This window comes from Phyllobates terribilis, unplaced genomic scaffold, assembly GCF_046119375.1.
Source record: "Phyllobates terribilis strain yellow unplaced genomic scaffold, ASM4611937v1 Scaffold_3__8_contigs__length_932513732, whole genome shotgun sequence".
Lineage (NCBI taxonomy): Eukaryota > Metazoa > Chordata > Amphibia > Anura > Dendrobatidae > Phyllobates > Phyllobates terribilis.
Window position 1 is genome coordinate 725,970,013 of NW_027362763.1, and position 18,608 is coordinate 725,988,620.

At 44.1% G+C, this 18,608-nt stretch overlaps 1 protein-coding gene across 1 annotated transcript in view; it reads right to left on the reverse strand.

The window, feature by feature from the left end:
• The window catches only part of STPG4 (sperm-tail PG-rich repeat containing 4), a 102,596-nt gene that overhangs the window by 60,527 nt on the left and 23,461 nt on the right, over positions 1-18,608 (reverse strand). The window contains exons 4-5 of the mRNA XM_073673582.1: positions 10,247-10,311; positions 1,726-1,780 (exon numbers count right to left, since the gene is read on the reverse strand). Of these exons, the coding sequence (XP_073529683.1) occupies positions 1,726-1,780; positions 10,247-10,311 (120 nt within the window). The remainder of the gene's footprint in view (positions 1-1,725; positions 1,781-10,246; positions 10,312-18,608) is intronic.

The following is an 18,608-nucleotide window of genomic DNA, read 5'->3' on the forward strand; positions in this document are numbered from 1 at the left end:
TGACCTCATTACACTGCTGCACGGCGGGGCCGGATCTGACGGGCGCTCCTCTGCCCAAGTCCCGCTGCCACAGTGTTCAAATGTATTAGTGTCAGAAAGATGCAAATACGTTTGAATACAGAAAAAAGGAGCCGGCGCATCCCGGACAGCTCTGCAGGCTGCACAACATCCTTCGGCGGGCTGCATGTAGTGCAGGCCTATTGTATGACCATCATAAAAGAGGAATGAGAAATACAGCATTGGAGGTCCACTTAGGTTGCGGAGTTGTATATCAATTGGGGTACTAGAGGGGTCAATATTCAGCCCAGATATTGTTAAGAAATAAATATATTTAATTATGTGTGGATTACTTCAAGTAGCTTTACCGTATACCAGCCTAATGAAAAAAAAAAAAAAATGACATATATATATACTATAAAATATATAAGTACTGAGGTATTCATATAGATAAAGTGAAGTTATGCACAAATTCTACAAATTCTAAACTTTACACCTGGTAAAACTGACACTCGGAGGGACTTGGGGTTATTTGTAGACAGTAAACTTAACTTGAGCAATCAGTGCCAGGCAGCTGCTGCCAAAGCAAATTACACTGTGACATAAAATTTGCTATGTAGCTCTAGGCATATAGAGAGTCATGTTTTATTAGGGTGCTTTCACATTGCGCTTAGGCACCTGTTCGGTGGCCCTGTCGGGGCTTAGGTCCAGACCTACCCTGCAAAATAGGATTCAGACGTATGCGCCAACGGGGCCATAGACTAAAATGGTGCTGGCAGAGTCAATGTGCACTCTGCTGTAAGTGTATATGCCTACTGAAAGTGAACTCTCAGGCGTAGCAATTTGTCTGAGTGTCCACTTCCAGTAGTCTTACACGTCCGAAAATGATGCATGGCAGAGCGCACGTATGTCTGAATTCCATTTGGCGGGGGCTTTTAGACATAAGCCCCGATGGGGCCACAGAACGGGTGCCTGAACGCAATGTGAAAACACCCTTCGAAACATATTTTTAGGTGACTATTTATATAAAAAACTGAACTATTCCAGTTGAGAACACACAGTAAAATTTCCGGCTTTGCTGTGTAGACTGTGAAAGATCAGCAGAGGCATTTCATTATCATTTGAGTTTGGGGCAGATCTGTTGTATTAATTGAGGCCTTGATAAGGCAGGGTACTGATACTATACACACAGATAAGATTGTTTTTGCAGCTCTTAAGTCACTCCTTAGTCTCTGACAGAGGGGCTGTATCCCATCGCTTCCTGGAGATGGTATTCCCGCTCTTCTGACCACTAATTCCCATTCATTTACTTTGTTCTATGCTGATGAGGGGTAAGCCCCGCAAACAGCTATCTGTAGGTGGGTGCCTGGCTTTGCTTCACCAAGTTAAAGGGCCAGACACTGGCTTAGAGAATAGCTACCACTACTAGTTTTCTGGGAGAGAGCTAATTTGCATAGCTGCCCCTCAAAACAGCTGTCTGTAGATGGGCATCTTTTTTTTACAATTAGGGCATGTTTTGGGCAGTTATAGGTCCCCGGGAAAAGGGATCTTATAGCTTGATGGCAGCTTCTTTTCTAATGAGAGAGGAGAATCTTTAAAGTTTCCTTCTCTGCGGCCACGGCACGTGTTGGGGAATTGACCCAAGACTAATGGAAGGGGGTGGATGAATGTAAGCAACCTATTGTCCCAGACATTCAATGGCAGCTAAGAAAACATTACTTTACTTACAGGCATAAAGTGAGTTGTGGGGAATCTCTGTACTGCGGATCGAAACATAAAATGCCTGCAGGGATAAAACAGAAAATGCCAGCTTGATCTGATTAGCGAACACACAGGTGCAGAACAATAGATGCACAAAGACAACGACTATGCACACAGCTAACAGGTCAATTGTCTTAATGCCTTACCTTACATTGCTCTCTGTGAAAAGCACGAGCTACACCTAGTAATAATTCTAGGCTACAAGCTAGTCACTGTGATGGCAACAACAAAAATAGATTTCATTCATCAATGAGTCATTTTGGGACTTGATGCAGAAGAAGTTGCTAATATTAGAGAGGATACATCAGAGATATTGTGCCCACACTTAGTAGGGGAGCCACGGGGCTACTACACACACATGTCAAACTCAGGCCATTGAGCCAAATCTGGCCCGCAGGGTGATTATATTTGGCCCGCGACGCCGGCATCGCCCCTCCATTATACTATATGGAGGACTACTATATGGGGCCATTATATTGTATGGGGGACTATGTGGGGCCCGTTATTCTGTATGGAGGACTATGTGGGGCCCATTATTCTGTATGGAGGACTATGTGGGGCTATTATTCTGTATGGAGGACTATGTGGGGCCCATTATTCTGTATAGAGCACTATATGGGGCCATTATATTGTATGGAGGACTGTGTGGGCCCCATTATCCTGTATGAAGGACTATGTGGGGCCATTATATTGTATGGGGGACTATGTGGGGCCCATTATTCTGTATGGAGGACTATGTGGGGCCCATTATTCTGTATGGAGGACTATGTGGGCCCCATTATCCTGTATGAATGACTATGTGGGGCCATTATATTGTATGGGGGACTATGTGGGACCCATTATTCTGTATGGAGGACTATATGGGGCCCATTATTCTGCATGGAGGACTATATGGGGCCATTATATTGTATGGAGGACTATGTGGGGCCCATTATTCTGTATGGAGGACTATGTGGTGCCATTATACTGTATGGAGCACTATATGGGGCCATTATATTGTATGGAGGACTGTGTGGGCCCCATTATCCAGTATGAAGGACTATGTGGGGCCCATTATTCTGTATGGAGGACTATGTGGGGCCATTATATTGTATGGGGGACTATGTGGGGCCCATTATTCTGTATGGAAGACTATGTGGGGCCCATTATTCTGTATGGAGGACTATATGGGGCCATTATATTGTATGGAGGACTGTGTGGGGCCCATTATTCCATTATTCTGTATGGAGGACTATATGGGGCCCATTATTCTGTATGGAGGACTATGTGGGGCTTATTATACTGTATGGAGGGCTATGTGGGGCCATTATATTGTATGGAGGACTGTGTGGGGCCCATTATTCTGTATGGAGGACTATGTGGGGCACATTATACTGTATGGAGGATTATGTGGGGCACATTATTCTGTATGGAGGACTATGTGGGGCCCATTATTCTGTATGGAGGACTATGTGGGGCTCATTATTCTGTATGGAGCACTATGTGGGGCCCATTATTCTGTATGGAGGACTATGTGGGGTCCATTATTCTGTGTGGAGGGCTATGTGGGGCACATTATACTGTATGGAGGACTATGTGGGGCCCATTATTCTGTACGTAGGACTATGTGGGGCCCATTATTCTGTATGGAGGACTATGTGAGGCCCATTATTCTGTATGGAGGACTATGTGAGGCTATTATACTGTATGGAGGACTATGTGGGGCCCATTATGCTGTGTGGAGGACTATGTGGGGCCATTATACTTTGTGGAGGGCTGTGTGGGGATCACAGTTGGGGCATCATATTGTGATGGGTCACCATACTTTGCTGGGGGGTACAGTAGGGTCATCATACTGTGCGTGTGGAGGGTACTGTGGAGGAAATCACTGTGGGATTATCATACTGTGTTTGGAGGTACTTTTATTGGCATCATACTTTATTATCTGTATTATTTATTAATTCAAGGTCTTTTATCCTTTGTTATTACATATTTAAATTAGGCCATTGAGCCATATGCTTTTTACTGCCCTTACATAACATATTATATTATTCCAATATGCTAAAATCTATTAATTAAAATGTACTTTGTTCATGGGACAAACCATTTAAGTTTATTTCCGTATGAAAAGGTTCATCGTTATATTTGATGATAAGAAAAAACTTCCTCAATTATAGACATTTTTTTAATAGATATCAAGGTTGGCCCGCGCCTTTGTACAAGTTTTTTATTTTGTCCCTTTGTGTATTTGAGTTTGATATCCCTGGATTACTAGAACCCCTAGTGATCAGCGGTCACCTGTAGAGGAACCTGGCAGCAAGAGCTATATTTCCTTGCAGCATCCCCGCTGGAACAAAGAAACATTGCACCATGCTCATTGAAATTTATAAGCTATGTATGTGTCACGGGTGTGTCAGATGTGACAGACAGTCGCCCAGCAGTTGGTTGCAGAAGATCTCTTCGTTTGGCATTACAGGCGCCTTCTTAGCTGTTTCACTCTAGGACCCAGCGGCTACCTCCTTCCTGCTCTAATTGACACCCTGGCCTGGGTGTTTAAATAGTTTCACTTTTCAGCAGGAAAGTGTCGGTGATATTCACATGTTTCCTTGTGAACGCTTGGAGTTATTTCAGACTTCTTTCTACTTCTCTGGTGCTAGGAGGACGTTTGGAGTTATCTCTCTGAAGTTGGCTCAAGCTAAGCTACTTTTTCCCGTGCTTGTCTCCTTTGTAGTATTTAGTTATTAGTGGGGATCGACTAGTGCTCATCTCTCCCCTTCCCTATCCAGGGTCAAAGGTTAGGGAAATACAGGGGTAGGTTCCTGTGCGGCGATTGGTGAGGAACCAATATAGGGACGGTAGGGGAGACAGGGTGATATCAGATCAGCCTAGAAGTTCTCCACTCCCCCCTTTCCCTAGAGTCTGGGCTCCCTTTCCCTCTTCCCTTGGTGTTGCACTTAGCATGTATTGCATAATGACCATACCAGGTCCATCAAGGTTCATTCACATGTCTGATTTTTCCACGTATGAGAAAACCGTACAGGTCATTCTCATAAGACGTTGATTAGAGTGTAGTCTGAGTGTCATCCGTTAATCTAATATGTGGAGAAATTAAAAAAAAAAAAGTTTCTGCACCTTTTCATCTCTGACCATCTGTGAAAATCGGACCGCACTGAGATATCATCCATTTATTTAAGCGCCCATTGACTTGTATTGTCGATTTTGATCCGCTGCACTTCCACTCCAATATTCAAATAGCTGTCCTGCAATACCTCACATGACCTGTAGACAGGTGTGGCGCTGTCTACAGTTAGAAGACAGCAGCCATGTTTTTCTAGTGCTGGCCAACTCTATTAAGTATTTATCTAATAAAGGGAGATTTATAAAAACTAGAACAATGCAAACATTGAATAGATGCTTAGAGCAACCAGTTAGGGTTGAGCATTCATTTTCCAAAACTGAGCCCTATAATCTGATTAGTAGCTGGACTTCTAAAATAAGGGATTATACAGGTTTTGAAAAAACATGGCCGCTATGCTCCAAAAAAAAAAAGCCACACTTATCCATGGGTTGTGTCTAGTATGGCAGCTTAGCTCAATTGAATAGAGCTGAGCTGCAATACCAGATATAACCTGTGGACAGGTGTGGTGCTGTTTTTGGAAGAATTCACTTATGTTTTTCTAATCTTGTGCAAAACTGTAAATGAAATACATTAGCGGCTTTCTTTATTGGCCTGCCGTGATAATTCATTTCAACTTTATTTTTTGTAGCTTGAAACTTCGGCTTAATATTATAGCGGAGGCCGGCAATGAAGAACAGCTGGAGAACGGCAGGAAGCCTTAATCACTTCTATGGTGTTTCATTATATTTTAGGAGAAGAACGGCATTGCTGTATAATACTTCACAGCAAAAATCAGCAGCTTCTTAATTAAAGTATTGGGCCCGGTAACTGGAACTTTATCTTTAAGCACTTTTTTTTCCAAATATTTGATACACTTTTGTTCATTTGGAGTTTTTTAATGTGGATTTTACCTGCAGAAAAATCTGTAAAACTCATACAAAAGCTGTGTGAAAAAAACAAAAACAGGGAATTGCTGTTTAATTTCTAATATCAAAGAATTTTTTATTGCCATTGATTGATGTCCCCAGTGGCTCTTGGCTTCTGCGGTTCTCGGTGGCATCACGCCCGTACTTTACAGATATGACTAGTCTGAAAAAGACTGTGTACCCATTGTAGTCTTTGGGGCTGTTCACATGTGTGTTTTTTGGGAGGTGAATGTGCCTTTAGATTAACCAATAGGGTTAGAGCTCATGCAGACATCAATATTTTCCATGTGTGATAAAAACTGACCGATTATACTGATCAGACATTGATCAGAGTTTTATCGGAGTGTCATCAGTTTTTCTTGTATGTGGAGCGAAAAAAAAACTAAATTTTTCTACACCTTCTTCTTTCTGTCACTCTGTGAAAATGGGACCACCTTCGATTGTCATGTCTGATGTTTTGATTGACCCATAGACTAATATTCGGATTTTGATCTCACCCTCGAATCAAAATTAAACATGGCTCCGTTATTTTTCGTGGACCTCTCGGTTCGAGGGAGAAGATCGGACATGTGCACAGCCCCATAGAATATCACAGGTACACTTGCTATCCGTGAAAATTACCGATAGCACTCGTATGATAATCATACTTGTGAACGAGCCTTAAAGGGGTTTTCCCATGAGCAAAGTTCATTTTGATCAATAGATCTTGGAATAATAACTTCCACAATTGAATGTATTTAAATAAAATGTCCCTGTGCTGAGATAATCTTATACAGTGGGGAAAAAAAGTATTTAGCCACCAATTGTGAAAATTCTCCCACTTAGAGAGGCTTGTAATTGACATCATAGGGAGAGGCTTGTAATTGACATCATAGGTAGACCTCAACTATGAGAGACAAAATGTGAAAACAAATCCTGAAAATCACATTGTCTGATTTGGAAAGAAATTTTTTTCAAATTTTGGTGGAAAATAAGTATTTGGTCAATTACAAAAGTTCATCTCAATACTTTGTTATATATCCTTTGTTGGCAATGACAGAGGTCAAACGTTTTCTGTAAGTCTTCACAAGGTTGGCACACACTGTTGCTGGTATGTTGGCCCATTCCTCCATGCAGATCTCCTCTAGAGCAGTGATGTTTTGGGGCTGTCGCTGGGCAACATGGACTTTCAACTCCCTCCAAAGGTTTTCTATAGGGCTTAGATCTGGAGACTGGCTAGGCCACTATAGGACCTTGAAATGCTTCTTACGAAGCCACTCCTTCGCAGCCCTGGCCGTGTGCTTGGGATCATTGTCATGCTGGAAGTTCCAGCCTTGTCTCATCTTCAATGCCGTTGCTGATGGAAGGAGGTTTGCACTCAAAATCTCACGATACATGGCCCCATTCATTCTTTCATGTACACGGATCAGTCGTCCTGGTCCCTTGGCAGAGAAACAGCCCCAACGCATGATGTTGCCACCCCCATGCTTCACATAAGGTATGGTGTTTTTTGGATGCAACTCAGCATTCTTTCTCCTCCAAACACGCCGAGTTGTGTTTCTACCAAACAGTTCTACTTTGGTTTCATCTGACCATATGACATTCTCCCAATACTCTTCTGGATCATCCAAATGCTCTCTAGCAAACTTCAGACGGGCCTGGACATGTAATGGCTTAAGCAGGGGGATACATCTGGCACTGCAGAATCTGAGTCCCTGGCGGCATAGTGTGTTACTGATAGTAGCCTGTGTAATGTTGGTCCCAGCTCTCTGCAGGTCATTCACTAGGTCCCCCCGTGTGGTTCTGGGATTTTCGCTCACTGTTCTTGAGATCATTTTGACCCCACGGGGTGAGATCTTGTGTAGAGCCCCAGATCAAGTGAGATTATCAGTGGTCTTGCATGTCTTCCATCTTCTAATTATTGCTCCCACAGTTGATTTCTTCACACCAAGCTGCTTGCCTATTGCTGATTCAGTCTTCCCAGCCTGGTGCAGGGCTACAATTTTGTTTCTGGTGTCCTTCGACAGCTCTTTGGTCTTCACCATAGTGGAGTTTGGAGTGTGACTGTTTGAGGTTGTGGACAGGTGTCCTTTACACTGATAACAAGTTCAAACAGGTGCCAGTACTACTGGTAATGAGTGGAGGACAGAGGAGCCTCTTAAAGAAGAAGTTACAGGTCTGTGAGAGCCAGAAATCTTACTTGTTTGTAATTGACCAAATACTTATTTTCCATCAAAATTTGAAAAAAATTCTTTCCAAATCAGACAATGTGATTTTCAGGATATATTTTCTCATTTTGTCTCTCATAGTTGAGGTCTACCTATGATGACAATTACAGGCCTCTCTCATCTGTTTAAGTGGGAGAACTTGCACAATTGGTGGCTGACTAAATACTAAATGAGTGATCCACTGCTAAAATTTAAGAAGGGCCTGGATGCCTTTCTTGAAAAGTATAATATTACAGGTTATATATACTAGATTCCTTGATAGGGTTTTGATCCAGGTAACTAGTCTGATTGTCGTATGGAGTCAGGAAGGAATTTTTTCCCCAACGTGGAGCTTAGTGTTTGCCACATGTTTTTTTTTTGCCTTCCTCTGGATCAACATGTTAGGCTATGGGTTGAACTAGATGGACTTAGTCTTCCTTCAACCTTACTGTGTAATGGCTGTGTCTGACCGTACAGGAACATGGTCTGATCATACCACATCTCCTGAACAGGGGAGGAAACAAAGGAGTATACAGACAGTACAGCACGGGATAGCAGATAATTCTTTCTTTGAGGTAAAACATTTTCTAAAAACGAGCAGTGAAATGTTTTACCTCACATAAAGAACCAGCTGTGATCCCATGCAATCCTGTCTGTATACTCTTTTACTCCCTCCCCTGCCCAGGAGCTGTGGTATGATCAGACTATGTCCCTGTACGGTCAGACACAGCCATTACACAGTACACAGCAGGGCACATTTATAAGATTATCTCAGCACGGGAACATTTTATTTAAACACATCCAATTGTGGAAATTATTATTATTCCAAGATGTATTGATTAAAATCAATTTTAAAATTAACTTTGTTTGGGGGAAAATCCCTTTAAGGATCAACAGTAGGACTGGTAATAGTGACGATGAACTGAATGAGCAAATGGCATAGCGGAAGGGAAGCTCATTTATCTTTTCTACTTCTTTTGCTCTACATGTCCTAGCTGTAAGCTTTACAGGGTCAATTAACAACCAAGAAATTTAAGAAATTTTTTTTTTTTAGATTTAGGGAAGGGTGAAACATAGCGGACAGCACAAGACTTATTGGCAGCCGAGGTGCAGCCATGATTCGGTCACTTCCTGACAGTTGCAGCAGTCAACAAACCGAATAGAAATTGATTGATGATGTACTGTTTGTGTAAAAACCATGCAAACATTAACAATAAGTATCCATAATCTATTTGACAACCTCTGCGACTGTCGGGACAGAGCGACGTCACACCCAACGCTCTGATGTTTCCGTTAGACTTAACTTGGTTAAGTTCACATTGCCGTATAAAACAATGGTCCGATTTTCATCCAGAAGAAATGAACGATTGTCCTCAGCATTGTCATCCGTATGTATCGGATGCTATACAGTTAATATGCATACGATTGGGCTGTCCAGATGAACAATTTTCTTTCGGTCTGACTGTCCGTGAGAAAAAAAATGGCACTTTTTTTCTTGGCTTGATAAAGGCCCTGCGTGGCCGAAACATTGCTATTTTTCCTGTGTGTACACTGGTGTCAATAAAAATAGATACCCATTGCCTTGGATTCTTGGAGCACATGCAATTTTTACATCCTAATGGAGGGGCTTTACCACGTCTGCACGGGACACGGAGTGGTGCATGGGATACACCCTGTATAAATGTCTATGAGAAAAAGATCGCAGCATGCCCTACTTTCTTGCATATATCTGCAGTTGGTCTTAGGCTAGGTGCAGACGGCTGTATATTCTCTCATCCGAGAGAATGAGGTATATTATGCTAATACTCTGGTCAGAGTTTGATCAGAATGTGATCCGATTTTCTCAAATCAGAAGATGGAAAAGAAAAATTTTCCATCTTCTCCATTGTGTCAGTTCATAGAAATCAGACGGCTGTATATTCTCTCATCCGAGAGAATGAGGTATATTATGCTAATACTCTGGTCAGAGTTTGATCAGAATGTGATCCGATTTTCTCAAATCAGAAGATGGAAAAGAAAAATTTTCCATCTTCTCCATTGTGTCAGTTCATAGAAATCAGACTGCAATCAGATGACATCCAAGTGCAGTTCGATGGTTTCTATGGACTCATTGACTTGCATGGAAGAGTGCGATCCAAATACCTGACATGTGCACGACCTTATAGAATAGCATTGATCCGGGTGCAATCCGATGTTTTGTCAGATCGCACTCAGACCGAAAACACATTTGTTTACATGAGTCCTTACAGAAAGTTATCAGTGGGAAATCTACTACTTACTTGCAATCATGATGGTCCACAGGTGGGATGATGAGATTATACTGACAGGGATCAGTGTTTATATCCTGCAAATGAGACGAAATAGGAATCGTCAAAGAGATAGAAGAATATAAGGGTTTATTACCAGCTGAACAGAGTTGTACAGAGCTGTACCCATAGACTTTTGGGTGGCAAAACCTTCCATATTTATTTAATTTCATAAAAAGGTTTACTGAATTCTGTATGAATGAGGGTATTTTTTTAGGATTTTGAAGCAGATCAGCTCCAATATCCTCCTCAAAAAACGGCTTCAAGCGCACCGTCAATACTTTTCCTATTGACTTGAATGTAAAATCCACTTTGTTGTTCATATGGGAAGTTTTTTAAGTGTATAATTTCTGTTGAGGTTTTGAAAAATGCTCTGCGGGAAAAAAAAGAAGTTCTCTGAGGTGGATTCCTTGTGGAATGTGCTCCAAAATTAACACTGTCAAGTCAAAAGGCTTAAAAAAAACAGGAAAAAAAAGCTTCATAAACCTCTTCAAAACCCCCTCATAAATGCTTGGCTTTGGTTCTCAGGTTCAGTTTGTTTTTTTACCTGGGTTTTTCAGGCTGAAAAATCCACATCTAAAATCACTGTTGAAGTACATGATTTTTGGTTTGGTTTTGTAAGAACATGGTTTTTTTGATGGATTTTTTAGTGTGTTTTTCTGCAGTTTTAACTAAATTATGGGGTGAAGTAATAGGATGTGTTTTTGGCGCATTTCGGCTGCAAATATTTTTCCAAAAAAATGCATAATAAACCATGGCAAATTATTTAGGCCACCTGCACACAGTGAGTATTTGATCAGTATTTTCCATTAGTATTTGTAAGCCAAAATTAGGAGTGGAAAAATCAAAGGAAAAGTATAATAGGACGACATCACCACTTCTGTATTTATCACCCACTCCTGATTTTGGCTCCCATTTCTGAGAAAAAATACTGACCAAATACTGATAGTGGGGCAGTGGCCAAATACTGACGTAAAATACTGACTAAAATGCTCGGGTACTCGATGCTCGGGTCGAGCAAATTGGAATACTCGGGTGCTCGACCCGAGCAACGAGCCCAATGTAAGTCTATGGGAAACTCGAGCATTTTTCAGGCGGCTCCCCCCGGCGGTCTGCAGAGGGCCTAAAAATTGCCAAAATCGATGGGAACAGTGCTCAAATGACATGGGAACAGCATGGGGAAGACCCCTGGAAGCATCTCTGAGTCCCAGATCACTGCTGTCAACAACGTTGTCAGAGTATTACACCACTTTTACGGACTCACAATAAAACATACAAAAACTAAACCAAAATGGATTTTCCTGAGAAATATGTTAAAGAACATCCTTTCCAGGGTAATGACTTGTATATAAGGCAAAATAAAATCCTCCACAACTTGGGCTATGTTCACACGTAGCGTTTTTGATGCGTTTTTGCACTTTTGAATTGCTTTCAACCAAGACAAATGCATTCACCAGGAAATGTCATTTTAACATTTTACAACCTTATCTGGCCATGTGGTGTGTGACACATCATCAGACACATGCATACAGTGCTGAAAAGACATGGGAACAGCATGGGGAAGACCTCTGGAAGCATCTCTGACTCCCAGGTCACTGCCTAAAAGTGTGCCCATCATAAGTGATCCTTGGCGCATGCGAAGATGCCTCCCACCATGCACCTGTCGTTGCAGACTTGCAACAATCACCGTCCACGTCCTTGTCCCACTGCAGCGTTCAGTTGTCCCTACCCCATTCCTTGGAATGCAAGCGCAAGTATGCAGGCAGCCACCCACCCACCCACAGGCTACAATACTATACTGCCAAATTTTTGACAGCTGCTTGCACTTGAAATGTGGCCTTTTAGGCTCGTGGAGGCGGAAGCTTTTCACAACCTCATGCCGGCGGCGACCGGGTATCCATACTCGGTCCCCAGCCACCATTATTTTTCCCGGTATCATCTCCGCCTTCCACAAGCACGGGTCCCACAACATTACCCGTGCCCTCCCCAGTGCACTTACTGGGAAGGACCGCCTAACCACAGACACGTGGACAGGTGAATGTGGCCAGGGACGGTACGGAGCAAGTCTATAACTTTTTTTGCTAAGAGTTGTATTTAGCTCGGTGAAAGGACTGGCATAGAGGGAAACCGTATCTACCCTGCGTGTCATTTCTCCCAGGAAGTCCTGTAATTGAGCTTGTTGCAGAAGCAATGGCAGCCCGTCCAACATCAACTCGCCCTTGTCGGTGGTGCCTTGACACACAAACATCTTTCTTTGCGCATTTCATTTCTTGAATACAGAGTTGGACAATGGCCTGATCTGTAATGCGTTTTGAGAAATAACATGCATAAGCATGGCCGATCCACATTAAAAAAGCAGCTATAGAGTATCCGGGAACCTTCCCCCACACTTTTCTTACCCAGGGCTGCTTTTCGGCAGGGTTGGACGGGCTCACCAGAGAACCGGAGACTCCTCTGGCGGGCCCTGGCTTCTCCTTCAGGAGAGTTCATAGTGCCGAGATGAGGCCAGGATGATGATAGAGGCCACCATCTGCTTAGTTTTCTGTTACTTGGAATGCAAGTGCAAGTATGCAGCCAGCCACCCACCCACCCACAGGCCGCAACACTAAACTGGCAGATTTCTGGGCAGCTATTTGCACTTGAAATATGGCCTTTTAAGCTCGTGGAGGCAGAAGCTTTTCACAACCTCATGCCGGCGGCGGCCGGGTGTCCATACTCGTTCCCCAGCCGCCGCTATATTTCCCGGTATCGCCTCCGCCTTCCATAAGCACGGGTCCCACAACATTACCCGTGCCCTCCCCAGTGCACTTACTGGGAAGGACCGCCTAACCACAAACACGTGGACAGGTGAATGTGGCCAGGGACGGTACGGAGCCAGTCCACAACTTTTTTTGCTGAGAGTTGTATTTAGCTCGGTGAAAGGACTGGCATAGAGGGAAACCGTATCTACTCTGCGTGTCATTTCTCCCAGGAAGTCCTCTAAAGCTGCTTGCACTTGAAATGTGGCCTGAACATTACTGCTGGTACTTTTCTTTGGGAATTTGCTTGCCTCCTACCAGCCTGGAATATTTCCAGCAAACTATGGTACGACGTCATGGTATTAGCACTGCCCCCAGTACCAGTAGCGAAGCCATCCCCAATTTCCTTCTCAGGAATTTTATTTGGTAGACTGAGTGGCTGCCCAAATACATTTTCTCACAAAGGAGCTGAAGATAGAGTGGCAGTAGGTGCAAGTTTCTTCAGCCTGTTAGATATTAGAGGGTGAACGGCAGCACATTGGATCAGTGGTTAGCACTGAAGCCTTGCAGCGCTGGGATCCTGGGTTCAAATCCCAGCAAGGACAACATCTGCAAGTACTTTGTATGTTCTCCCCGTGTTTGCGTGTGTTTCCTCCTCAGTAAAAAAGCAGCCATAGAGTGTCCGGGAACCTTCCCACACACTTTTCTTAGCCAGGACTGCTTCTCGGCAGGGTTGGACGGTCCCACCAGAGAATCCTCTGGTGTGCCTTGGCTTCTACCTCAGGAGAGTTCATGATAGCGCTAACTTTGCAGCTGCTATGGGGCTCTTGAGCGGGTGAGAAAGGTGAGCCCTCAGAATCAAATCCTCTGGTGGGCACAATGTTTTTCGATCTGAAACAGCTTCTCAGAGGGCGTTGTATTTCATCACAGCCATATTCTTTAGCTCGGTGAAAGGGCTGGCATAGAACGAAACCGTATCTACCCCGGCTGTCATTTCTCCGTCACCAAGTTCCACCCATTGTCACACACGACAATGCCTGGCTGTATGTTCAGCGGTGAGAGCCACAGATCAAGCTGCTGTGTTACAGCTTTCAACAACTCTGCAGCGCTGGGCGGTTTGTCAATTAAGCATGTTATCTTCAGCACAGCCTGTTGCTGCTTGGCCAAGGCAGTGCTGCAGTGCTGTCAGCTTGTGACTGATGTGATCATTTCGGAGATGGAGGAGGAGGTGCATGAGCTGAACAATGTGATTACATTGAGGTTAAATTGGTGATGCTGTTTTTTATGCTAAAGAAAGATCCTATTGTTTTGTTTTTTTTTACGTTATTTTTTAAGACAAATGCATTCACCGAGAAGTGTCATTTTAACATTTTACAACCTTATCTGGCAATATGGTGTGTGACACATCATCAGACACATCCTTTTTTATTTAGGATGGAGGGACTCTGAAAGTCATAAAGCCTATTTTTACAGGGACATCAGACGGCCCTTACTATTCTTAAAAGCCTAGCAGTCAACCCTAGCTATTGTTAGAGAGACATCAGCCGGCTATGCTTTGTTGTTCCCATTATTAACAAGTGGGTCTCCTATACTGTTATTGCGTATCCAGTGACTGCAAGGGCTGCCAAAAATTTGGACGCAACCCAATACCCCTTTGAAGAGACATAGAGGAGGGTCTCAGTACAAAAAAATGTTCCCAATATAAAGGAGCGGGTCTCCTATAGTGGTAATGCCCATGCTGTGACTGCAAGGGCTGCCAAAATTTGGGAAAAACCCCACTAAGAATTTAAAGACACACGGAGCAGGGCCACAGTAACAAGGTACGACATGTTCCCATTAGAAAGGAGAGGGTCTGCTATACAGTTATAGGGTATGCAGTGAGTCCAACGGCTAACCAATTTTAGGAAAAACCCCACTAAGAATTTAAAGACACACAGAGCAGGGCCACAGTAACAAGTACGACATGTTCCCATTAGAAAGGAGAGGGTCTGCTATACAGTTATAGGGTATGCAGTGAGTCCAACGGCTGACCAATTTTAGGAAAAACCCCACTAAGAATTTAGATATAGGGAAAATATATATTCTTGTACCGTGTTAGCCAGTAGATAGAAAAATATTTAGATTTGAGAGTCCTCAGTGGTTGATACCTTTTAATGACTAACTGAAAAGATGGTAACAAATTGCGAGCTTTCGAGACTACTCAGGTCTCTTTATCAGGCTAGTATAACACAAAATCTGAAGAGTCACATATTTATACACAATAAGACACACAAGAGAAAAAAAAATGCAATAGGTAAGACAGGTGATGAAAAGCAGAGTTATTATGGAAGAAATAAACAGTTCTGGCTATAAATATTTTAGCAGTTAATAGATAAGGAGTGTGAAGGTTTTATTGTCCTGTGTCCAGTGTTGTGATGACCTCACAGGTCTGAGAGTCTGAGGAGCACATTCCTTAGTTGATGTAGAATGACATAAATCCATGTGACACATTCATTCCTGCTCTGAAAGTGTTAAAGGTCATCATCAGTTTATATTCTGAGACTTTTTAGATTTGGGAGCTGCCTAAAACACAGAAGTGGAAATATGGATTGTAATCGGGCATCTTTTTTCAGGCAGCCCCCAAATCTAAGAAGCATGATTGTCAGAAGCTCCCTGTCATCTCCACCAGCTACAGGAACCTTTCCTTGCAACCAGAAAAAATGTAAAACCTGTCCATGTATAACGACCACAGACAAGATAAAGATCCCCAATTCACATCAGGACTATAAGATCCCAGGTACGTTTAGCTGTATCACATCTAATGTAGTGTACTTAATTATATGCACCAAATGTCCAGCTCGGGGTCTTTATGTAGGGGAGGCAGGGCAAAAACTTAGAACAAGGATGAATCATCATCGCCACACAATAAAAGAAAAAAGAATAGATCTGCCTGTAGCCAAGCATTTTTGTTCCCCTGATCACAGCATAAAAGATATGAAATTACTAGTATTAAAAGGTAACTTCAAATCTCAAAGAGAAAGAAGAGTCTCAACACACTGAAACACTGCAAGGGCTGCAGAAGCTGCAGCTGACTTTATAAAATGGGCACACAGGCGACGTACTTTAACAAGCTGATCCGGCAGCTCCGGGTAGGATTTGTGAAACCGCTGAACCACGAGGTTAAGCACATGGGCCAGGCATGATACGTGTGTGAGCTCGCCTCGCCTCAGAGCTGCCACCAGGTTCACACGACCATGCCTGGCTGTAGGTTCAGCGGTGTGAGCCACAGATCTGCCTGCTCTTTCAGAGCTGTCCACAACTCTTCAGCGTTGTGCGGTTTTTCACCTAAGCATATTAGCTTCAGCACAGCCTGTTGCCGCTTGGCCGAGGCAGTGCTGCAGTGCTTCCAGCTTGTGACTGATGTGGTTAATTCGGAGATAGAGCCTGAAGAGGAGGAGGAGGCTGAGGAGGATGAGGTGCTGGAGCTGTAGACCGTGGGGGCAACCCTGATTGACCTAGGACCCGCAATTCTTGGCGTCAGGAGGACGTGTTCCGTCCCAAGGTCCGACTGGGTCCCGGCTTCCACTATGTTAACCCAGTGTGCCATCAGTGAGATGTACCGTCCCTGCCGACAAGCACTTGTCCATGTGTCCGTGGTTAGGTGGACTTTACCGGTAACTGCGTTGTTGAGAGCACGGCTAATGTTTTGGGACACGTGCTTGTGTAATGCGGGGACGGCACACCGGGAGAAATAGTGGCGGCTGGGGACCGAGTACCGAGGGACGGCCGCCACCATCAGGTTGCGTAATGCTCCCGTCTCCACGAGCCTAAAAGGCAACATTTCGAGCGCAAGCAGTCGTGAAATGTGAGAATTTAGTAGTGAGGCCTGTGGGGCGTTGGCTGCATATTTGCGCTTGCGTTCTAAAGACTGGGATATGGACAACTGAACGCTGCACTGGGACAAGGACATGGACGTGCTTCCTGATGCTGCTACTTGAGAGTGTGCAATGACAGGTGCAGGGCAGGAGGCGTCTTCGCATGCACCATGAACAGGGGATTGGCTTGCATGCACAACAGCGGAAGAAGCAATGGTGCCACCCGCAGACACTGTTCCTGGACCCTGGGGTTCGGCCCACAAAGTCGGGTGGTCAGGCTGGTCGTTTTGCCACCCCTGCTGATGCTGGCCTGGCAGGTGGTGCAAATGGCTTTTTAGGGGTTATCGGCAGAGTCTTTGAAAAACAACCAGACTCGGGAAGACCTAACAGTTGTACTGGCAACTTCCTTCGTGTTGGTGTTACGGGGAACAGTTGCCTGCCTTCTGTCTGTAGCCACCACACTGCTTCTTCCTGCCTGATGGGGTGCTCTGCCTCCCTCCCCCTGTGTGCTGCTGTCCTCGCTCAGCATGTCCTCCTGCCAGGTTGGGTCAGTTACTATATCATCCACCACCTCGTCTTCCACTTCCGCACCCTGGTCCTCCTCCTGACTTTCTGGCAATTGTGTCTCATCATCGTCCACCTCTTGTGACACTTTTCCACTGTCGCCTTCGTGTGACCGTGGCTGCTCAAATATTTGGGCATCGCTACACGCGTTCTCCTCTTCCCCCGCTTCAAGTGGACCGGGCGAGAGGCCCGAATCTATAAATGGAAAAGTGAACAGCTCCTCAGAGTGTCCAAGTGTGGGATCAGTTGTCTCTGAGTACTCGGTATGGTGGGAGGAAGGAGGATCAGGGTGAGGAATATGCGGTCCAGACTCACGGCTACTGAGACTTGACTGTGTGGAAGACAGGGTGGTGGTGGTGGTGGCTAAGTGACTGGAAGCATTATCCGCTATCCAACCAACAACCTTTTGACACTGCTCTGGGTTCAATAGTGGTGTGCTGCGGTCCCCTAGAAATTGGGACAGGAAGGTAAGGCGAGAAGATGTGGGTGTTTGTTGTGGCACAATTTCGGCTTGCCCACGGCCTTGTCCTCGGCCTCTGCATGCACCATTACCATCACGTCCCTTGCCACGTGCCTTGCCCATTTTAAATGGAGGACAGTATCTTCCACGCTCACTACAAATGACTGAGTTTGGAGCAAACTTATATGTGATCCGTGTGATAGAGAAAACAGAGTTTTAAATACCTGGCCTGTAGGTAAGTAGTTTGAACAGCAAACTGCGGTGAATTGCTTCAATGACACACTAAAGGAAATTTTTAATTGAGGCCAGAAATGGCAGTATTTTCTGACAATGTATATGTGATCCGTTTGACGGAGAAAACACAGTTTTAAATAGCTGGATTTCTAGCGCTGTAATATGGAAAGGACCTGGATGTATTCTGCAGTGCCAACAAGCAAATGACGCAGAAAAAATGGTGTTCTCTGGATTGCTTTTTAAGCAAATAATGAGGATTAAGATCCAAAAATAAGTATTCCTGGCCCCTGAGACCTGGGCCTTTGTATAGAAATATCTAACAGCAGCAGAAGGCAGAATTGGAATGGAGCCTCTTGTGCTATATGCGCTGCAGTCTGCTATATACCCTGCCTGCCTGCCTATACACCCTGCCTGATATCACTGCAGATGGATTAGTCCTCAGAAGGACCGTTTGTTAAGATGGATATGTGTAATGTACGGTTTTT